We start from the raw sequence: 24,514 nt of genomic DNA, 5'->3' as shown, positions 1-24,514 counted from the left end.
GTAACAGTTGTGGTGACTGTTAAATGTAGAGTTTAATACATCAGATGTATTCTGTAACAGTTGTGGTGACTGTTAAATGTAGAGTTTAATACATCAGATGAATTCTGTAACAGTTGCGGTGACTGTTAAATGTAGAGTTTAATACATCAGATGAATTCTGTAACAGTTGTGGTGACTGTTAAATGTAGAGTTTAATACATCAGATGTATTCTGTAACAGTTGTGGTGACTGTTAAATGTAGAGTTTAATACATCAGATGTATTCTGTAACAGTTGTGGTGACTGTTAAATGTAGAGTTTAATACATCAGATGTATTCTGTAACAGTTGCGGTGACTGTTAAATGTAGAGTTTAATACATCAGATGTATTCTGTAACAGTTGTGGTGACTGTTAAATGTAGAGTTTAATACATCAGATGTATTCTGTAACAGTTGTGGTGACTGTTAAATGTAGAGTTTAATACATCAGATGTATTCTGTAACAGTTGTGGTGACTGTTAAATGTAGAGTTTAATACATCAGATGTATTCTGTAACAGTTGCGGTGACTGTTAAATGTAGAGTTTAATACATCAGATGTATTATGTAACAGTTGTGGTGACTGTTAAATGTAGAGTTTAATACATCAGATGTATTCTGTAACAGTTGTGGTGACTGTTAAATGTAGAGTTTAATATATCAGATGTATTCTGTAACAGTTGTGGTGACTGTTAAATGTAGAGTTTAATATATCAGATGTATTCTGTAACAGTTGTGGTGACTGTTAAATGTAGAGTTTAATACATCAGATGTATTCTGTAACAGTTGTGGTGACTGTTAAATGTAGAGTTTAATACATCAGATGTATTCTGTAACAGTTGTGGTGACTGTTAAATGTAGAGTTTAATACATCAGATGTATTCTGTAACAGTTGTGGTGACTGTTAAATGTAGAGTTTAATACATCAGATGTATTCTGTAACAGTTGTGGTGACTGTTAAATGTAGAGTTTAATATATCAGATGAATTCTGTAACAGTTGCGGTGACTGTTAAATGTAACGTTTAATACATCAGATGAATTCTGTAACAGTTGCGGTGACTGTTAAATGTAACGTTTAATACATCAGATGTATTCTGTAACAGTTGTGGTGACTGTTAAATGTAACGTTTAATACATCAGATGAATTCTGTAACAGTTGTGGTGACTGTTAAATGTAGAGTTTAATACATCAGATGAATTCTGTAACAGTTGTGGTGACTGTTAAATGTAGAGTTTAATACATCAGATGTATTCTGTAACAGTTGCGGTGACTGTTAAATGTAGAGTTTAATACATCAGATGAATTCTGTAACAGTTGTGGTGACTGTTAAATGTAACGTTTAATACATCAGATGTATTCTGTAACAGTTGTGGTGACTGTTAAATGTAGAGTTTAATACATCAGATGTATTCTGTAACAGTTGCGGTGACTGTTAAATGTAGAGTTTAATACATCAGATGAATTCTGTAACAGTTGTGGTGACTGTTAAATGTAGAGTTTAATACATCAGATGAATTCTGTAACAGTTGTGGTGACTGTTAAATGTAGAGTTTAATACATCAGATGTATTCTGTAACAGTTGTGGTGACTGTTAAATGTAGAGTTTAATACATCAGATGTATTCTGTAACAGTTGTGGTGACTGTTAAATGTAGAGTTTAATACATCAGATGTATTCTGTAACAGTTGCGGTGACTGTTAAATGTAGAGTTTAATACATCAGATGTATTATGTAACAGTTGTGGTGACTGTTAGATGTTAAGTACGCTGTCCTGTAAACTACAAAGCAACACAAAACCAATCTCCTTCAAAGCAACCCAAATATCAGTGATGCCAATAAATAAAAATACAGAAAAAATGATAATCCCACACACTCAAACACACACAGCTGATAATAGACTTGTCTGTAATTAATATTAATGAAAAGTTCACTGGAATAAAAAGTTTTAAGAAGAATGGTCAGTGTTGGGTATATGAGAAATTACATTACATGCGCTGGTGTCCACGGAAGGTGAATGAAGGTAAAATTACAATCAGGTGTCACATTTTTGATCTTTGGGAATTGTCTAATTTAGCCACAAAATGTTACAGGCAATGAACACAAAACTTTTACCACTCAAACTCATGCGCGAGTTTTGCTTTCCCGGAGAAGCTGTAGGATTATAAGACATATTTTCCTTAAAGTTTAGAAAACTTTTGCTTTGCAATGTATCTGTAATGCAGCACATCAAACTTGCACATTAGAACTAAGTTTTTTAGAAATCATCTTGTAGCACTGTAAAAATATCAAGCCTCCTGAATGAGGTTACAGGAAAAGAAAAAGACCAAACTTACTAAATATTCCAAATACATTTTGCTAAGTTTCAATAATGAAAAATTATTGCATTCTTAGATTTAACAAAAACTATGAGCAGAAATGATTTATAATAAAAGTGAGTGTTTACTAGTATGTGAGAAATTTATAAGTACATGTATTATTGAAAAGGAAGATACATATAATTTAAAAACTTACTTTTAAATTTTGAGATATAATTATTAATAATTGAATAATACTTGAAGAAAATATGACTTTAAGATAAATAAAAGGATTACTATGCAGCTGAAGAAAAGAAAAAAATCAAAATGCACTTTAAAAACTAAAGGAACAAAAAAACTTGGTGAAATTTAGAAGCTAAGAAATAAATATGACAGCCCAACACCGTTTTCACCCTGGTACTCCTGCTTACGTATGGAAAGGTCGCTGACACTGGCCTCAGTTTTAATATCAATGGACTCATTTTCAAAAGTCTCATCATTAGCTAATCAAACATATGAAAAATCAAACTAATTTTTATACAAACTATAAATGTCACACACTCTGTTAGCTAATTTCTTTAATAAGCATGAACAGTTGTACAAAATGCCTGACACAATAGCTTCCTGGCTCAAATTTTAATTTAGATTTTTGAAAAATAAATCAAAACAGCTTTTAGTAATTTCGACAGCATATAAGGCTGTATAAACCTGTTCAATTTCAAAAGAATTTTTCATAAGATTGACTCAAAACTATATTAACTTTGTTGATACATATTTCAGATAACGCATTTGAAAGTGGGAATTTGAAAACCTTACCAACTGGGTGGAAGTAACAACGAATGCATCTCCTCCATTCAAAATCTGTTGTTTCCCTCAAAGATTTTCTACTGCACATGTTCTCTAAAACATCTCTCAGATAGAGGGATTGCTGAAAGAGGGAGAGGTATATTAGCACATGTTTAATTTCTTACCAAACAAATTGGCATTTTTAGATGCAAAACCACTATCTAAAATTACTGTCTGTTCAGACTTACTGAAAGACCACTGATTTTTGTGGTGAATTTAATTTTAATGTTATGGTATGGATAGACCCACAAATTCAAATCTTCCATGAACAAGGAAAACGGAAGTACAATAAACATAATCAAAACTGCTGACACAAAATCACGTCCCTACAAAATTGTATTCTTCCAAACCTCGAAAATTTGCAATTCCCACAAAAATGAATGATTCTACAATAGATACTTTTGCTCTAAGGCATTCAATGCTACAGAGTCAACCATGGTGTGATTGAAATTTACATGTTCACCTCAAATAATGTCAGTCTTTCCACATTTTTGAATACTGAGAACAAAATAACATAACACTGACTGGGTAGTACATAGTTCTGCAGCATCTATTAGATTATCTATCCAGTGTTGCACCAGGACAATAGTCAGTCCCAAGATAAGGAATATCTGTCTAGAACACACGTCCTTAAATCATTGTACCATAAAGTTGACTTGATCGACTTAATCCTCTGGGTTCCCTGGGGAACATAGGGCCGCAACCACATTCTTCCAACATACACGGTTCCGGGCGATCCTCTTTAGCTCAGCCCATGTCATTCCAGCAGCCTTCACTTCTTTGTTTACGCTTACCATAAAGTTAACATTTCAAATTTCTTGAAAATTTGAGTGAAAGATTTTGTTAAACTTACAGCAATCATGGACTCCAGCCTGGCCTTGTGGAGCGGTAACATGGGCTCCTCCAATGTCCGCCAGGCTCCTTTTGTTAGGACAGTGGTCAATTTGGCTGTGGATGCTTGGTACTTTTTCAGAGTGTTCTATAAATAGTTCAAACAGATATTGGTATATATTCATGGATTGATGCTACATTTTTGTTCAATACAAGTTTATTCCAGAAAGTATCATCATCAAAAACATAGGTATTTTTTGGCTGAAAATGCAACTAATTTGATCTGTTCCAAGAAAATTTCCCTATCTGGCACCAATTTAACATGTAACTTACAGTGGGCCAATCTGTGTAACTTACAGTAAGACAGAAATATGAGTGTACATACATGCTGTAGTGCCTTGCGGTCGTACTTGAGTTCACCAATACCCTGGTCACATTCCTTAGTCCAATAATATAGCATTCCAATTCTGCAAACTTGTGCTGGGTACTGACAAGACAGAAAAATTCAACTCAGTCAAACCTTCCTAGTGACCCTGCTGTGTTGCTAGTACATTGTACATAAGGGAGCAGAAATTATGTAGTACTCAGAAGGGAGATCACTCCAGATCGGTTATTATCTGGTTTAGCAGTCTCAACATGCTCAAAAAATTTGATAATTTTACAAATGCTTTTGATGTTTGCCTGCTCTAATTCAAAATATGCCCCTTCACCAACCTTGGCTGCCCATTCATCCATCATGACTCCATTGTTACAATCCTGGATGATGCTGATGTTCAGTTCCCTCAATGTCTTTGCTACAGAATCTTTTAGTCTCTGTAACCAAACCTCCACTCCATCATTCAGGCAAACCTGGAAAATAAAATGCAAATTATAGATAGCTGATAGCTCATAACTACTAACTGCAAAATCATGTAATTATAAATAAAAATGTGCCCAACTTTTCTGCATCACTTTCATCTTATTGACATGATCTATACTATAGCTTCAGTTTGTGTGCATATTCTCATTTTCACAACTCAGACCTCTGGATGGTGACTTCATTTGTTTACCTTTTCGTGCAGTACGATCATCTCCCCGTCAGAGCTGGAGACAGACACTGCGTCTCTGATGACAACATCCTTGATGATTCCCTCCGATGGTAAGTAGGCGGGGCCATGGGCCATCGCACTGGGATTCACACTCTATAATCACATTGGCACCAAACGTTATAAATGCATGGATGGTTAGACTTGCCAATAATAAAATCATTCTGAACATAAAATCATTCTTATCCGATAGCTATTCTAAAATTTTCCACAAATATTCTATGAAGAATTTGAAATTCACAAACGATAAAATTGCAAATCCATGAATATAATGTAATGCAGCATGCATTTTCAAAATAGTCTGAAACATGCAATACATTGATGCAAACACAGCTGTATACACATTATTTTAATGCATGATATATTTTATATAAGATGAAAATAATTTTTTAGAGAATTTGTACAAGATATGTATATACATAGAATATTTAAAATCAAATTTGAATTTTTAATAATGAGGGATCAAACCTGAAATAGAAACATGAACCACATGCATCTAATATATACAATGTACATGTACTACCAAAACACACAATCAAAATACACCATGTGCTGATAATGAAATACAAAAATTTAAATGTCAACAAAAATGCCATATTCATCCAAAATGGTTTCCATGGCAAAAAACTGATGCAGTCACACGTACATCTTAAAAGATAACCTTGAAGGAACACAACTGCACAATACCAATATACAAAGAATGGTTGTAAACATTCGAGGTGCAGATTCTTACGTATAGGGAGAAGTTCACTCCCTTTATTCCTGACATCTTGGATCTTACTCTCTTTTTAGTACTGTCCTTTTCCTGCTGATATAATCGTGCACGGACAAATGAAAATTACGACTGGGAGATAATTTTTCTGTATCAAATTATTTTATCAAGAAACTGTATCAAAATTGTTTTTAAAATTGTAGAATATTTCATTTCCATTTTCTCATTTTTCCACAAAATAAAATTACATTCCATGAATATTTCATGATGAATTCTGGATACCTTGTGAACTTTTGGTGGCTTATGTTTTACAGCAGAACCCTCCTCCTCTTTTTGTTTAGAGCTAGGTTCTTCCTTATAAAATTCATACAATGAAAAATTTAATATTGAAATTCTCATGTATCTACGCACTAAATATGTAATTCTGATTACCCCTAACCCCCATCTCCTCAATGTATTTGCAAATCTCAGGAATCTGAAAACAAAGCTTTTATATTCTATACAAAATAACTTGCAACTGTGACCCTCTGTCACAAATAAAATCTACAACTTACTATAAATCTGGAATTAATATTTAATAATGAGTTATTGAGACCCATGTATTAATAACATGCCTTCAAATATGTTACAACTTCTTTCTTTGAAGCAAATACTGTTTACATATACATGTACATTAATTACGAACAAGACCATCCCATTTTGTTGAATTAAGTATAATATGAATACATAAAAGCTAAATATGTTTTAGGACCTTTACATATAATGATCACATGTATATTTATAAAGCCCCTGAGTTAGGACATATATCCCTGCACCAGCCTTTAACTTACTCCTAGCAAACTAGGGGATATCGCAAATTCGGTCCAGTATGTACCCTGACTTGAATGTAACCTGAGGCTGGATGAAGCCCGGGGCCTTGGGGTCAGATTGTATCTTCTGACCTCATCCAAAGACTGAGATTGTCTACGGCCAGGCACAGGGGTCTAACAAACCACGGAAGAAAGTTAGAAACAGCTAAAGTGAGTGTGTACAGTTCAATACTTTTCTAACAGTTAATTCAAATACAATTTTTAAAGTATTCTACATGTGGTGGCTACATGTATAGAAGCTAGTGTTAAATGCAAAAGTATTTTCAGTCAGTTACCAAATCTTGATTGAAGTAGTGATTTTAAAGTGTGCATCATGATCCACTTTCAAATTCATTCTTTTTCTAAACAGTGAACTTTTTAAAATTTTTTATCTTAATTTGCCCTAAATCTAAATTTACTTCTAGCATGTATTCTGAAAAAGAATCTACTTGCAACTATGTTCAAACACTACATTGTACTTACTGGAATCTATAGTGATTTGACAGAATAAAATTTAGAAATTTTAACAAAGAAGAATAAAGTACACTATGCATACAAGATTATAAATGAAAAGTCATAAGACAATGTTTTATCAATGATCATTAAGAAAATACAACTCATGAAAAGAGTGACTATGATATATTTTCTCAATGTGTGTGTATATTGTTAAATGGGGTTGAAAAATAATTGGAAAACCCTGCAGTTAAAATACTCACGTAGATCTCCGTCAGTCGTTTGTCAATTTTGGGTGGAGTGTTGCTCCTCAGCCCTGGAGACAGGACACTGGTGGAGCGATTACCCCGGGATTGGGTGCCGGTTCTAGACTGAGCGAATCCAATCTCATCCGTTGGCTCCTCTATCCCGGTGTCGGCTTCCTCTAACTTGACATCATAAATAGCACTGAAGATGGACCTAAACACCAGACATTTAAAACGCTTTACTAAGACAATGATTAGAGTTTGTAGAATCTACTACTAAATGTATTTTCAAACAGCTGATCAAGATGGTCAGATAAAATGCATTGAAAATTCATGTCTTGAGATTTGTGGATTGAGATTTAGTTTCAAATGAAAAATGAAATAGAATTCCACATAATGAACCCAAAGATGCAATGACCATCATGAAATGGGTACTGATGAATCACACAAATATTTCTAAAACAAAAGAATTACTGTAGTTTTACTTTGGATTTGCTCTATAATAAATTTGTTTTGTTCATCAAACTTTAGCTACACCACAATAACAATGAATGAATGTGTAATAATCACATTTCATCATATTCTGTCTCAGCTACAAATTTAATGAAGCAAATAAGGAATATGAAGTTGTTATGATAAAATCTCTGTTACCATGACCTTGAAAACTTACTTGAGGTGTGGTCTGACAGACTCAAGGTCATTAGGTCGGCTGAGCATGGCCAGTAGGACAGGGTCAGACACAAAGTAGAATCGTGGGAAGGCCCGTCTCTTGTTATCCAGGTACTCCATCAGAGATTTAAAGCAGATCTCCAACTCCTGCTGCATGTTACGAAGAAGGTTCACCTTTGGCACCTCATCACCGGTACAGCACTGCAGAGACAAAACAGAAAATTTAGAATACTTGACCTATTTCATTCTAAGTACACCTCTATATGTATCATGTCTTAAGTTTGATGTTGACCAGCTTTTTACCTGCAAAACTCCTCTCATCTCAAAGTAAGTGGTCTTCATCATTTTGGTCCAGCTCTTGTCAGTCCTGGCAAACCTCTTTGCCTCCAGCTGAAGTTCTTTGGCGGTTACAGAGTTACTGAACACTGCCTCTAGGTACTGCCACAGGTCCTGAACCTGCAGCCACAACTCCAGAACCTCTGTAACATCCTTTAGCTTCTTCGCCCAGAGGGCAGTATCATCCCGGAGTGGGGCGATATACTTGGAGGTCAGCATGCTGGCCAGAAGAGCCTGAGCATCCTCCAGCTGTTCCAACAGGCGTTCTGTGGAGACCTTGTCTAGGAACATGGGGCCACGGTTCTTGTAATGCTCAAAGGTCAGCATTTGCTCATTCCATTCATCTTCCGTGACTCGCTGTTTGATCTCAAGTTCGAGTTCTCTGCTTGCACTCATACAGATTTCTTCTATGTCAGACTTGTGTCTGAAAACATAAATTCACAAGATGTAATTCCCATGCAGTTTAGCTGAGGTATAGTTTTTTTCTCTCCATATCTTATGAAAAGCATTCCATATTGTAAACATTGAACTGCTTCAACTTTTCAAATACATGTAACTTCCATAGCAACTTGTTTTTCTGCTATATTATTTGAAACAAGAGGTACTGTGAGCAATGCTCACTAAGAATACCCCCCGCTTACCCCAATCTCCCAAAGGGTGTTGGTAATAGGTAAAACTTCAGTATTATGATCCAAAAGGTATCTAGGAACACAGCATCTCCATGCGATGAAAAAAGCCATTAAAGAATTTAAATGGAAACCATATTGCTACTTCGATGTGCGAATGACCTTTGACCTTTTGACCCCAAAATCAATAGGGAACATCTTCATCCCATGGGTAGTCCATATGTATGATATGGTGACTGTAGGTGGAAAGGATAACGCTTTAGAGCCCGGAAACCATATTGCTACTTCAATGTCCAGTGCACTTGACCTTTGACCTTTTGACCTCAAAATCGATAGGGAACATCTTCATCCCATGGGTAGTCCATATGTATGATATGGTGACTGTAGGTGGAAAGGATAACGCTTTAGAGCCCGGAAACCATATTGCTACTTCAATGTCCAGTGCGCTTGACCTTTGGACCCCAAAATCGATAGGGAACATCTTCATCCCATGGGTAGTCCATATATATGATATGGTGACGGTAGGTGGAAAGGATAATGCTTTAGAGCCCGGAAACCATTGCGTCTACAGACGGACGGACGGACAACCTGATTCCAGTATACCCCCCCACAACTTGTTGCGGGGGGTATAAAAATCAATAAGTTGTGGAATTGCTATTTGAACCCAAAGTCTTAAATTCTGAAGCGGCAAGTTGCATTTATCAGAATGCACTGGGCTAATAAGACGGACATCCAAAGTTTGACCCAGTATACTATAATAGTACTAACTAGTCCAGTAAGTGGATTTTGTACTATCTTGATTAGTCCTATATCCAGTAGGTGTTACACTTTGTACTAACTTGATTAGTCCTATGTCCAGTAGGTGTGACAATTTGAAGACATTGGCCTCCAGCTGGAATTTTACTCCAGTCACATTCATCACATCTAGCCAGTGGCGGTTTCGGATTTCCTGAAGAAAACATGATGCATGAAAAAACATTGCCATTACAAGAACACAGTCATATTCAAAAGGGGTTCCTTAATTATAACTCACTACATCATCTATCAAAAAAGAAAACTTACATGAAATGAAGAATAGAATTAAGATTTGTGAATTAATTGCTAAAATTCTAATAGCCTAATCTAAAATGTTGCTAAAAATACTCAGAGAACTATGTAAGTCAATGACAAAATGGAAAAAAAAAATTAAGATTATATTCAATCCCACACCAAGGTTTCAGAACAAGTTTTAGATCAAGACAACTGACATGATCGACATACGGGTAAAAATTTCGACACATGCACAAGTACATCTATTTAATCAAAAAGTCCAATCTCCATGTTAATTTAAGCCCTCTTATTAGCTACATGTAAAATTTTCATTTTACAAACTAAAAGGATGCTAAGTAAAATATGCATAAATGCATGCCCAATTTTCCTGCTAGTTTTATACACTTCATTTGTCACTAAAAATTTGAATTTTTCTTATGATATTTATAAGATGTTGTTTTGAATTTTTTATTATTTAAATGCAGGAATTTTGTCTTCAAAATCTAAGAGAATGAAAATTTGGCAAGGAAACATTGAGCATCTGATGTTATTTACAGACAGGCAGACAGACAGGTAAGGTCATTACTTACTGGTATATGGTACTTAATACTTCCCTGGATATGTAAGCAATGTAGAAGTAAACAAGGGATGGAGAGAAAAATTAATGAAGGGGATGTAAGCTTAAAATACTCATCAGCAAAATACATAGAAAAGACTGACGTGAAATATATTACAGGAATTATTAGTTTTGCAGAAATATTATTCAAGTATGAATCTAGGTCACTATGAAACTAAATATACAAATATATAGTAGTAAACTGAATTAAATTTATAAATAATGAAGCTAAGGTTTTATTCATTTAATTGCAAAGATACTATACATGCTGGTGAATATTGTCATCAACACCTGACAGTCTGTAGTTATACTTATAGCACCTGACAGTCTGTAGTTATACTTATAGCACCTGACAGTCTGTAGTTATACTTATAGCACCTGACAGTCTGTAGTTATACTTATAGCACCTGACAGTCTGTAGTTATACTTAGAGCACCTGACAGTCTGTAGTTATACTTATAGCACCTGACAGTCTGTAGTTATACTTAGAGCATGCGACAGTATGCAGTTATACTTATAGCACCTGACAGTCTGTAGTTATACTTATAGCACCTGACAGTCTGTAGTTATACTTAGAGCATGCGACAGTATGCAGTTATAATGGCACGTGACTATATGCAATTACATGTTTACTATAATAAGACATGTGACTGTATGCAATTATACTATAATTCATTAAAGAGTCTTTTTTAAATATTCCTTCCCTCAATGAGAAAAAGAAGAAGCTGCAAACAGATATAAAAATAATAAATGGCGGGAGTGGAATAGAGCAGGAAGTTGCAGTGCAATGATCCCGATGTGGTTTATCATCCATTTAATCGGATTGCTACATTACCTTGGAGTTGAGTTTTCGGAGCAGGGGGAACACTTCTAGGTAGTTTTGTAGTGAGGTTTTAAGATCATGGTAAGCATCCCAGTCCTTGAGTTTACTTGGCAGAGCTAGGCACTCATCCCAGTAACCTTCCACCTAAAGAGTAAGCAGTGTGGGTCATCAAAGGATTGCATCAGTAATACATTGTTGAAGTATCAATTTTGCTCTGGCTAAGACTTCCTATAATCATGATTAATATATATGAGTTTTGAGGAGGTTTTTGCTTCTTTTTTATTTTATGCATACCTCAATGAATGCAGCGTCAAGATCTACATCTGCCCACAGGGTGTCTTTAAATCTGGTATCAAACCGGATAAACTTTTGGAACAGTCCATACAATTGACTGAGCAGATCTAGTTCTTCACCAGTTTTATCCAGTTCAGGGAATGGTTTACACACAATGCCAAACAGCTTTGATACAGACACAAGTGTGTTCCGTTTAGAGTCATACAATTTGTACTTTTGCTGAAACTCTTGCAAACTAGCCACTGCCTTTGCTGGCGCAGTATTGGGGGCGTTTGGTCCTTGAGAATCAAAAGCATTTCTAAATTCCATCACCTCTACCACGAAAGCTTTTACATTTTTGTCCAGCTCTTGTTCGAAAGCTCCTCGCCGTTCCTTCAGGAGATTTTCCCTTACTTGTTCCGCTAGATCCATCAGCTCTAACCATTTGTCACGGAGCTGATCTACTTCCTCTACTTCATTCCTTGGCAAACGAAGCTCAAACTCCCTGTAAAAGTACATATCTATTCATTCAAAATCTATCTTAAGTCCCATTCATTTTGAAATAAGAAATTGTACATCAAAACACCCAAGGAATTAACTAAAAAAAGATATTTCATCTTCCAAATGACTGAGAAATTAATAAGCTTCATCTGTACTGTTACTAGACATAAATGTATCATTCTTGATAAGGTCATGTGACAAACATTCACCTGACACCTGGGTCTTACCTTAGCTTCTCATACATGGTCTCTATGGGCAGGTAGATGCTGTCTACCTTGTTCTCCATGTCTCTGAGTTCCTCCAGTAGCTGTAGGGCACTGTTCAGCTGATCCAGAGACTGGACGTGTAGCTCTAGTCTGTTACGGACATTCAGTCTGTACAACACGGCTGAATCCAACTTTTTCTGTGTGAGAACGGATATGAACACTTTATTAATGTTAAGGGAGTCATTTTAATCTGCCAAGGGCATTAACTCTTGATCATAACATTTTCTTTCAATCTTCTTTCAACTACATGTAACTCTCTCAGTGGTTGATAAAGTTTCTATGGACAACTAAAGTTTGAACAGTTATAACTTAAGATTTATCATATGACTTTGAGGAAACTAAACATAATAGCCATTCTGAGATTTTCTTTTTTGGTGAAAGAGGAAATTACCTTGGCTTCTTCATGTAATACTGACGCAAACTGAATCTTCCAAGCCATGGCAAATCCATGCAGAGCATCCTTAATGGGGTCTGTCCTTAGACATATACAACCAACAGGCAGCACTTTGGGGATGCCGAGGACTTTCTTCTCTATGTACAGGAAGCGTTCCACCTCCTTCTTAATGTTAAACATGCCAGGCTCAGCAAGGATAAACTCCTTAAAGTTACCATGGAGATCATCTTTCCACAGGAAGTTATAATAACTGAAGTGGAACAGGTGTTTGTTGACTGTGGATTCCAGCTCTGAAATATCAAAAACTCAGTTACTTTACACACACACACACACATTTTGAATTTGAATTTTTTAAAAATAAAAATCATCAGTTCATCAGTGTAAGATTTCACACAAAGCTTTATACTCTTCTGTCTTAATGGACATTGTTTAAGCCTAAAAGCAAACACACAGCAAAACCCAGTAACTACTCTAAACCTTCATGTCATTAATGAGGTGTCATTGTCAAATCTGCAAACTTCATGTCATTAATGAGGTGTCATGGTCAAATCTGTAAACTTCATGTCATTAATGAGGTGTCATTGTCAAATTTGCAAACTTCATGTCATTAATCAGGTGTCATGGTCAAATCTGCAAACTTCATGTCATTAATGAGGTGTCATTGTCAAATTTGCAAACTTCATGTCATTAATCAGGTGTCATGGTCAAATCTGCAAACTTCATGTCATTAATGAGGTGTCATTGTCAAATTTGCAAACTTCATGTCATTAATCAGGTGTCATTGTCAAATCTGCAAACTTCATGTCATCAATGAGGTGTCATGGTCAAATGGGCAAACTTCATGGGCAATTTTTTCCCATTTTAATTCATGCAAATTCAATATAGTACTGCAAGTAATCTGAAATTCATTGCTTTAAGCACTTCACAATAGCCATTCAGATAGAAATTTAAACAATCTATATATAAAAGAAGGGTCTGTCACATGCAAGGGGAGTTGTTTCTTAGATGTTGGTATGTGCTCAATTTGTCAGCACTCGTTTTAATTTGACATGCAAGACATGCATTTCTACTCATCATTTACCTTTAAAAACAGAGGTAAGTCCCCCTTAAAAACATATCATAATATTTAAAACTGAAACAATAATTTGAAGAAAAGAACAGAATACAGTAGATTCCACATTTTATGCTAGTACTTAATATAGCGAAAAGACTCGTATATGTCAAATCGTGTGCACATGAATTCCCATTTCTTCTGTTATTCAAGAGTTCTTATATGTATTACAGCAACAGAAAACTAAAAGTGAGTAATTTCATTTTGCGAGTGATGCCTCTTGCAAAATTATGCGATAATAAATTTCTCGTGTATATTTAGGAATCAACAGTAATCTAAGCCAACCTGCAATAGTGCACAGATTGAACTAAAAAGTCACTATATACACAATCCACAAAAAAATGAGGATTCAGACACTTTCTGACTTTAAAGAAAATGGTGACAAATGAAGTTTTAAGTACTTAATGTAATGACCTTACCTTGCACTATATCAGCTACCTGTTTGGTCATTTCCTGGACATTCTCATCCTGTGAGATTGAGCTGTAGAAATTCTCTGTTCCATGGAGAGATAACCAGTCAATGTCTGCAAATTAGAAGGCAGTAAAACCTAGAATCATTTCTAAACAAGAGCTCTGCATTCTTATACAAACCTAGAATCATTTCTAAACAAGAACTCTGCATTCTTATACAAACCTAGAATCATTTCTAAACAAGAGCTCTCTATTCTTATGCAAACTTAGAGTCATTTCTAAACAAGAGCTCTCTATTCTTATGCAAACCTAGAATCATTTTTAAACAAGAGCTCTCTATTCTTATGCAAACCTAGAATCATTTCTAAACAAGAGCTCTCTATTCTTATGCAAACCTAGAATCATTTCTAAACAAGAGCTCTGTAAGTCAGGATATATCCCCTCGTAATGAGTGTCTACAAGCTTTTTCTATTAAGTCCCATAGTGATCTTGACATTTGACCTTTTGATCCAAAAATCAACAGGTTTTTCCCTCTCTTGATAAGAAAGCTACATGAAAAGTATCAAAGTAATCAAGCAAAAAGTGTGGCCAGTAGAGGGTCTACAAGCTCAGTGTTACACACATACTCACCCACACACGAACGGTTCCATTACATGTACTAAATCCCCTCTTACAATAAATTATGAGGGGATAAAAACTCAATCTATGTTTTTAAAAATTGTTACAGGTACCCAACGGCACATACAAAAGTGCTTGTTACAGGTACCCAATGGCACATACAAAAGTGCTTGTTACAGGTACCCAATGGCACATACAAAGTGCTTGTTACAGGTACCCAATGGCACATACAAAAGTGCTTTCTTATTCAAAATTATTGACATTTCATCCAATTAATCAAACAAATATGCCCCTTTCTGTTGATTTTCGCACATCCTCCATTCATTTACCAGATTGCTTCATCTATATCCTAATATGAATTTTCATACCAGCTAAAAATAACTTTCCTCAGCACACAATAAATCAAATTCTAATTTATGATATCAATATCTAATTAAGATTGATTGTAGTTTAATTACTTCTGGTGGCCTCCAATATGGCGTTAGCGACCTCTATGATGGCAGTCTGGGCCAGATCTAGCGAGGGATTGAGGGTGATGTTGGGAATGTTAAATCCCACTTCTACTTCAAATCTACAAATAAAGCACACAGCTGTTAATATCAATAGTACAAAACATGTACTAGTTTATACATCAGTTGGCACATGTAGATCGGTATAAATCTTTCTAAATTACACAGTTTAAGGACAGCAAGCCTTATTTACTTTCAAAACAAAGCAATCCTTTAATAGTTAATTTGATTAGAAAATACTAGGTTTCTGGGATGGAAGTTGGGTGCATGTCAAAAGTAAAAAAAAAATCCCAGTTTATCATGATAGAATATGACATAAAATGTCCATGTGAGATGTTTTCATATTCTTTCATAGAGATACATGTATCAATAGCATTAACAAATGGATATTAATTAAAATCAAAGAAAGAAAATAAAATGTCTTGGAGTAAATCTTTTGTGGGACATGTCGCAAAGTGTCTACATTTTTTATGCTAAAGTATAATAAGAAATCACATGGGAATCGATGGTGAGTCTAAAACATCATTTAATACTAATTACACAGTATTTATGAAGAATAAATATACTTATTTTCATATGAGAAAAAAAAAATGCTTTACTATTCAAACCAACATATATTAATTCAATAATTTGTTACATCAAACTACATTTCGAGTACATGCACATAGTGAAAAAAATTTAATTTGTTCATTGTCCTAAAGAAAGGTTGAACATTTGGGTTTTCTAATCCTTCCTTTATCGAGTGATCTTGCATTCCTTTTTGAGACAGTTTTATACAATTTAATGGTTGAAATCTCATGATATATGAATGACAAAGTGCACTGTTAAAGACCATGATACAGTACATGTTAGGAAATGTAAATTAGAGCACAAATAGCCATTTTGACCGTGACATGTGAACTGAAAAATTCAATTTATCAAGTTTTACCATGCGCTGTGAGAAATAAGGCCTGGGCTTTACAGTATGCAAGTTCCATGTGACATTTAGAGAATGCCATACTATTCTACAACACGTTATGATTCTGATGTGTAATTTAATTACTTCCATTTTTGTATTAGCATTATTTACATAAAACAGTTAATTCTTACTGAAGATAAGTCACTTCATTTGTCTTTTCTGTTGTCCAAGTCATGGTAGAAAGCTGCGACAAGCTCGTTTGGGGTCTGGATTTCTCAGACACTGCAGAGGAAATTCGACTGCGAGCAGAATGCATTCTGGCAGATCTTGGTGTACCATGGTGGTCACTCGAGGCATTGGACAGTGAGCTGATGGCACGGATTACCTCCCCTTCACAGCCTGTGGACTCTGCCAGTGCTGCCAGGGACTTGTAGGTGGCACTCAATACAGCATCATAAACTTCATCCTTATAATGTGCTGTTCAAAAATATGAAGTGAGGTTGATTGATTCTCTACGGTATAGCCATACAGGAAAAATTGTACCAAATACAGGCATTCAACATCATCATTTAATACATTTCAAAATAGAGAAATGTAAATGAGCATCTATAAAAAAAAATTTCTATCAATAAATATTTTTAGTAGTTAAAGGCCATGCATCCCCTATGACCTTGACCTCACCAATGAGTTCAGCCACGTGGTGCTCTTCTTCCATGGCTTTCTGTTTTTCCCGTGCCACTTCCTCTTCATCCATCATAAGTGCCATCTTCTTAGATTTCCCATGATGCTCACTCTGCAATGGCACAAAGTGATCAATTAGATAGCATATCTAAAAGGCCTGGGAAATACTCAGGGCACTGAAATTCCACTCAAAATTTTAATACCTTAATTACCTAAAGATGTAAAAGTTCACTAAAATCAAAATTTTTATAATTCTTTTTTTTTAAATTACTTTTCAAACTGATAAAAACATTTTTTTAAAAATTAAACCTTAATCCAATGCTAAAAAAAAACATGCATTAAATCTATAAACTCAAAAATGATACACTGTATTGCTTTTCAAAATTGAAAATGAAAGTGTGCCAAGATAAAAATAAAGAAATATAAATATGTGTATCATTCAATACAACCCGATCAGATACACTCGAGTACTCAGAAACCAAAGTCCATTCTAAGAGCCCTAATAGACATGAAGAACAGTCAAACAAACATGTAAGACAAATATATACAAGGAGAAAAATGGTCATCAGTAGAAATACCAGGTCCGTCACCATTATTTAATGAAGAGGTGTAGTGCTGGAATGATAAACACTGGAAAGGAAGTTTTGATGTCAGTAAACAAATTTGACACTTGCTATTTGCCATTGTATCCTAGTTTCCTTGCAAATGAATTTGAATTTCTAAAACAATTATGCATAAATTAATTACCAATATTCCAAAATCTGATACAAAGGCTAATATAGGTGTATGTTAGTAATGTGATGCCAGTTTGAAATCTTTCAATTACTTATCATAATTTATCATTTTAATAAATACTTGAAATCAACAATCATTACATCTTTCAAATTGCTATGGGGAAAAAAATGAGACATAACTTATTGGATTCCTGAAAAGTGGTAGATTTCAGAGAAAAATTAGTTTCCTGCATGTGAGATTCCTGATAAATATTGGATTTACAGGTAAGCGAGTAAAGCAAGAATTACCCATTGTTTCAAACTGGCATTGAAATGAATTATAATGGAATAAATAAGCCCAATTAATCATGCAGTGTTTTATAATAGTGACCATCATTGGAATAAGAGACGGTGAAGAGGATGGCCGGCGCTGTGGCTCCCTGACGATTTGGCGCCGCTTGTACCCAATGAGCTTGGAATGCATTTCTCCCCGCATTGAAGTGAGGTCATATTCCTGAAAAGTGGGTCGCATTGCACCATGTGATCAGTTAGAGAATGAAGTTACAGACAACACTGACAATGAAATTAGTCCGGTCAATTTTTTGTTCGAACAGTGAAAATGAAATGAGAAAAAGTTTATTTTTTGCACTCTACTTCATTTAAGACTCTTCCATATGAGAAAATTGCACTAACATGCAGTACCTTATTATACTATAATTCCAAATAATTCTAATCTACCTGTATTTTACAAATCAATTATGCCTACTAAGACAATATGAAGCTCATAATATGGTATTTGTATCAAACCTATATTGTATAAGTAATGACAAGAATTAATACACAAATCTGATATTTGTAACAAACCTAAATTAATGACAAGATTTAATACACAAATCTGACATATGCAAGGCTGTTTGAATGGAATTGAAACTAAATATAAACATACTCCAGTGCTCTTATGAAAGCACAGTCAAGTCTTCCTATAGTTCTACATATATTGATAAAAATTCAAGAATCACCATGGTATAGAATGTGTGATACCTTTTTCTAAATTGAATTTTATCATTTAACAAAATATGCAATAATGAAAAGATGCATCACTGAATTGAATTCTGTACTTTTCTAATTCTACCACAAACTAAACAGAAAAAGTGTAAAAACTTCCCTCACCTTTCTGAGTGCCAGGGTGTTGGCCACTTTCTGTAGGCCGTCTGCTACCGTTCTCACCATTTCCTGCAATTTACGAGATCTGTCTTGGGCACTTCTCAGCATCACTTCTCTGAAATCTTCAGGGGGCTGAAATTGAAATTCAAAGTCCAAATCAACTTTTCCAAGACTGAAATTCCATAGCAAAGTGAACAGTTCATTGTGTCGTCGACTGCCCTATTTCGGTGACTGACCAGAATCGGTGACCTTTGGTTTACGTGTGCGCATTGTCATTTCCGGGTGTTGATTACGTCATCAATTTCGCCATAGTGTTTGCAAACATACACAGAACACTTCTTCAATTTTTTTCCGAAAATGAAGTACTTGAAGGAGAGTATGCAAAAAATCAACATTAGCACCCAAAAAATAAGCCCATTTACTTATTACTTTTTCAAGTAAACCTTCAAATTCATATAAAGTATACCAAAAGTCTAGAATTCTACACTATGTTATTCTATTCATTGACGATTAGTTGCACATTCCTCCTGTATACACATTTTAACAGTTACAAACTTTTGGTAAACCTATATTAACAATGGTCACCGAAATAGGTGATGTCAACGTTTTAAGACCACAAAGTGACATGTTTTTTGTTACGAAAATATATGCAATTAACGTACCAATGGATTAGGAATTTTTGGATGAATGTAAAGGAATTTAATTACTTTAAAGGCAGACGTGTTGTTTATTTATCTAATCCAAGTGATTAATGAGAAAACTGGTCAGTCGACGATATATGATTACCCCACTGTAAAAAAGTTGAAGGTGCATAATAAAAAAAATATAGCATCATTTAATGCCATTAGTAGAAGAATATTGAAGATTTCTAACCCAGGATCTGGCAAATGCCTCGTCGATGTCAAACAGATAGAAGTTGCTGATGTCATCCAGTGTAGAGAACACCTGTCTCTCCATTATCTCTGCTACTTTGGTCTCCATTGACTTCAGTTTCTGGGTGGCTGTGTGGATCTGATGCAGGAAAGCATCTGAAATGATTGTAAATATAAAACCGGTGTTTTCCTACATAATGTTGAGATGAGCCTTCAGAGAAAACAAATAATCTAAAGGAAATGTTTCTCAGTGGTCAAACAGACTATGAGAAAGAACAAAGTTGCTCCCATATCCACATTTCAATGAAAATAACAATGAGCTTTAGAATTTTTTTACCTAGGTAAAAACTTTACACTATGACTACTGAATAATACTACTGATTTTTGTTACTTTCTGTCTAAACCTTCCTGAACACACATCATGCATTTTAATTTTTATTTTTGGCCATTCAGTTAAAGCAGGCATCCCTAAAAAGTTCATACCTTTCTTAGGTTCTGTTTTAATATTTTCAAAAATGAAATTGTTAATAAAATGCTGAAACATTGACATATTAACAATAAGTAACAAAATTGGCTTTTCATGAAAGAAATCTGCTGAAGTTCTTCCTTAATTGATATGAAATAATTTTGTAATGTCCCCATTACTTCAACATTAATCCTACAGCATAACCTGTACTGTAACTTATTTCTTGCACATTTTTAACAAGTTTTAAGTACATCTGTACTACCTATATTCATGCTGTTCCAGGCCAGTGTGCTGAGTCCGGGCTGGAGTTGCTGCTCCACATGTTCTGTATGGACTGCAAACAGTTTCTGGAGTGGCTCCGGAATAGCTTCACATACTTCCTTGTATTCATTCAGCACCAGCTCCAGGTGGCTCTTGTAGCTCTTGAATCTGGATTCCTGCTGCATGATGGCTATTGCTGCATCTGGAATCTGGATTCCTAGCCTAGTCAGCCACTTTGCCTCATGGATCAGTTCCAACACTCTTTGAAAGCAAATGACTATATGTGTAAGTTCAAATTGGTTCATATATCACAATAGAACATTTGCTCTGTGAAAAATTAAATAAAGTTCAAATACATATATACACATCAATAACTTAGTACAAAGATAACTATATGTACCTTTGCAGTTTTCTTGTTATAAAGTAGATGTAAACTGCTTTTTAAATTTTGTTGATAATTTTAAGTTCCACAAGGTTAGATATAAAATTCCCGGGGCACAACACAGCTCAGGACATAACACCAAGTTGTGGAAATTTCAGCTTGACAACATCTAACAACCATTACCTTTCATCGGCATTGACAACAATCTCATCAGTGGTGGGATGGTGTACAAAGAGAGTGGCTCTCAGTCCATTCCTAGCATGGTCAATTCTGTTCTTCCATTGGGTGAACCACAGGCTTTCAAATGTAACCAAAGCAGTTGCAAGCTTGTTGTAGATCCGCACTATCCTGCCAAAGTCACCTAACTGATTCACAGCCTTGTTGTCACGAAAAATCTTCATGGGATCCTCAATGCGTTTGAGTAGTTGTCTAGACCAGTGGATGGCTCCAGCTACTGGGGGAGCATTCCTAACCAACTGAGGGTTATTCTAGACAAAAGACAGATTATATCTATAATACAATTCTACTTCCATTGTTAAAGACTATGATACACTTGGTGGAAGTATCTCTGCTTAATTCACCTATTTTTATCATTACCTTGTGAGCATCATAAATCTGATGGACTTCTTCCAGGTCTGATTCATACCAATTGAAAATTTCAACAAATTTCTCTGAGATGCAAATTCTAATTCCTGGTCTGTTTTGGACTGGGGTAAATCTGGAATAATAATTTTTTCCTGACAGTATATTGTCTATTTCAATCATCATCATAATCAATTTCATCATCATTATCATCATTAACTGAATAACAACAGATGTTATCATACCTGGTGATTGTGTCCAATGCCTGCTGTGTTTTGGTTTTCCCAATGAATATGGCATGAAGGTATGCAGCAAGGAAAGTCTCCAAGTCAGTGACAATTTGTGCAAAGTTGGTATAATAGTCTTCAAATCTGTCTTTATCCTTTGAATAAGTAAAAGTACATATTAAGCTGCATGTATTATCAAAACAGTAATATAATTAATGGTTTCCCATAATGACAATTTTCTTTTACTATCAGAGACTTCAAAGACAATAAACATTCATTACTCAATTCTATTACATATCAATATAATTCTAAATCTAAGTTTTTGTAAATAAGACACATCTAGAAAAGAAATGTAAACATTCAGAAATGATTTTAAGGCAGAATGTAAACTTCAAACTGGTGGAAAAAATATTATGATTTCATATGAAAAGGTAGCACTATAAATTTCAAGATACATGCTAGGTGATGCTGCAAGTACAATAGACTAAAGCATTTCCCATATAATCATGTAGACATTGAATTTCCATTGGTACATCATATATCTGCAAAGTTATTGAAGCATATTGTATTGTGTCAAAAACTTAGATGTGAAACAAACAAGAAAATAAATACTGAGAGAAATAATCATGTAATTTCTGGAATATGATAAAAGCTCAGTATCGCATGATACATGTACACACAGCTGTTTCACTCCAAGTTACAGTTCAGGACAAAAAGGAAAATTTCAGTTTCCTATATACATGTACAAATAGCAGACATAAGACTAAAATTCACCATTCTATAATGCATGCAAACATTTCATCACATTTACATCATGAATTTGATGCTAAACTTGCACAAAAGGCCAGGTAAAAAAAACAACAACAATCATCAATAATGTTTGTTTGAAAAGCTGAACATGCAGGGGAATACGAGGAGGTGAATGAAATTGTATCTCTGTAAATCATCATGCTCTGTACGTAAGTCAGTCTCTAATTCTAGCATGTTGGGAAATGGAAGTATTTCAAAGGACTCAAAAGGAAAACAATTTCATATAAAATCCTATATCTGCTAAAATATTATATATCAAAGATAAACATTCAAAGAAAGAGTTACCAATCCAGGCATGCCATAGTAACGAGTCTGTGAAAAAAGGTTGATTGCTAACTTTATAGAATGTATCTAACAATAGATGGTGGGAAATATCAGTAGACATCGATAAAAGTTTATGTGAAAGAGCATATATTACAAAATCATTAATTTCCATGGGGATTGTATTTTCATTAATATCATGGTGTAAAATTTAAATCCTCAATGAGAAACTGAACTACAATAAAGAATATCAATTTGTCAATGACAAAGTCAATTCCTTACCAACGAACTCATTTTTCTTAAACCACCAAAAACTGACCCCATGAAAACAAGTGATTCTACAAGAGAATCCTGAAAACAATTCTGGTCAGTGACATAAAGATGGTGCCTGATGGAATATCAAAACCTTTCCAACTGAAGCCAGTGTAGTATGTTAAAACGGGTGTACACAGGAGTCCGTGAATGTTAATGAAAATCAAGTCTGCATGGTGCATAAAATCAAAACATCAGTTCATACTAACAAACATGACAAATGTCAAAGGAAAATCAACACTATAGATTGCATCAGATCATTAAAAGTATCCATTTAATTTTTCCCCCAAAAGAAATCATCTAATAGTTCCTTCTTTATAATGCCACACCTCACACATCTGATATTCTAGATTTTATACTCAAAGGTCAGAGGTCATTACCTTGGATTCCACATCCAGCATGGTTTTTGTGGTGACGTTGTCACTCATGGCCTGTGTCATCTGTTGAAGATGTTCTGAAATAATGGCTGAAATGCTGGGTCCTTCCTCTTCTTCATCCTCCGGGAAGTACCGCCCTATTGGTGAAATGTACAAATACACATATACCTCTTAACTACACAGAATGATCAGTCTGATCACATCTACACATTAACATCTTCCCATTCTTACTTATCACAAACTGCTAGGAAATCTAATACACCATATTTTGCTTTGACAACTCGGTAAATTTAAAAAATTTTCTGAAAGTTCACCTAACAGTATATACCGTAATATTTAGCATACATTTTACAGATCACTTTGCATATTTTCCTATTTTTCTCTTTTGTATTTATGTCCCAAATGAAACACCTGCAGGAATCTGGTTAAAGTGATTGACCAATACAAATATTACGTACTGAGTACCATGAGCTCCTCTTCACTGAGCCCCTTGTTGTTGTTCACAGATTCAAACACATCATCAGCATCCTCTTGAGCAGCTGCTTTCTCTTTTAATTCCGCAGACTCCTCAATTTCGGAGATATTGTCCTCCTGGTTCTCCTCAGCCTCTTTGATGGCCCTCAGTCCACTCCTCTCAGGGGAGGGAACTGTGATGGTTATGCCCTCATCTTCCTCATCATCATACTCCACTGTAAGAAAATTAACATACATTTATTGTATTTCTGGGAAGTCAGACTCTGTATAAATAAGGTGGGCTCTGATTTAATCAGCATGGTTCATACAGACTTATCAAGACCCTTCATTGATTTCATTGATTTTCTATGCCCAATTCTACTCAAAGAAAGTGAGTCAATGAATTTCATCTAGTAAAATATATACTAGTAGATTCATAACTGAATAACAAAATTAAGAATATGCAATACTTCAAAATTTCGACAAAGATTGGTAAGAAATTTTAAAATTCAACCACTTTAGAAAGCCTGATATTCCCGGA

At 34.8% G+C, this 24,514-nt stretch overlaps 1 protein-coding gene across 1 annotated transcript in view; it reads right to left on the bottom strand.

The window, feature by feature from the left end:
* Positions 1-24,514, bottom strand: part of LOC125674124 (uncharacterized) — a 90,345-nt gene that overhangs the window by 57,789 nt on the left and 8,042 nt on the right. Inside the window, exons 9-36 of the mRNA XM_056158016.1 lie at positions 23,979-24,209; positions 23,524-23,657; positions 22,856-22,882; positions 21,779-21,915; positions 21,549-21,669; positions 21,135-21,439; positions 20,571-20,830; positions 19,844-19,998; positions 18,977-19,102; positions 18,198-18,320; positions 17,094-17,205; positions 16,604-16,889; positions 15,464-15,576; positions 14,396-14,500; positions 12,863-13,155; positions 12,433-12,608; positions 11,726-12,209; positions 11,444-11,575; positions 9,803-9,912; positions 8,305-8,761; positions 8,003-8,202; positions 7,351-7,546; positions 5,039-5,170; positions 4,704-4,838; positions 4,375-4,476; positions 4,012-4,137; positions 3,129-3,240; positions 2,744-2,815 (exon numbers count right to left, since the gene is read on the bottom strand). Of these exons, the coding sequence (XP_056013991.1) occupies positions 2,744-2,815; positions 3,129-3,240; positions 4,012-4,137; positions 4,375-4,476; positions 4,704-4,838; positions 5,039-5,170; positions 7,351-7,546; positions 8,003-8,202; positions 8,305-8,761; positions 9,803-9,912; positions 11,444-11,575; positions 11,726-12,209; positions 12,433-12,608; positions 12,863-13,155; positions 14,396-14,500; positions 15,464-15,576; positions 16,604-16,889; positions 17,094-17,205; positions 18,198-18,320; positions 18,977-19,102; positions 19,844-19,998; positions 20,571-20,830; positions 21,135-21,439; positions 21,549-21,669; positions 21,779-21,915; positions 22,856-22,882; positions 23,524-23,657; positions 23,979-24,209 (4,962 nt within the window). The remainder of the gene's footprint in view (positions 1-2,743; positions 2,816-3,128; positions 3,241-4,011; positions 4,138-4,374; positions 4,477-4,703; positions 4,839-5,038; positions 5,171-7,350; positions 7,547-8,002; positions 8,203-8,304; positions 8,762-9,802; positions 9,913-11,443; positions 11,576-11,725; positions 12,210-12,432; positions 12,609-12,862; positions 13,156-14,395; positions 14,501-15,463; positions 15,577-16,603; positions 16,890-17,093; positions 17,206-18,197; positions 18,321-18,976; positions 19,103-19,843; positions 19,999-20,570; positions 20,831-21,134; positions 21,440-21,548; positions 21,670-21,778; positions 21,916-22,855; positions 22,883-23,523; positions 23,658-23,978; positions 24,210-24,514) is intronic.

This window comes from Ostrea edulis, chromosome 3 (assembly GCF_947568905.1).
Source record: "Ostrea edulis chromosome 3, xbOstEdul1.1, whole genome shotgun sequence".
NCBI lineage: Eukaryota > Metazoa > Mollusca > Bivalvia > Ostreida > Ostreidae > Ostrea > Ostrea edulis.
This window is presented reverse-complemented; position numbering and strand designations above follow the sequence as displayed.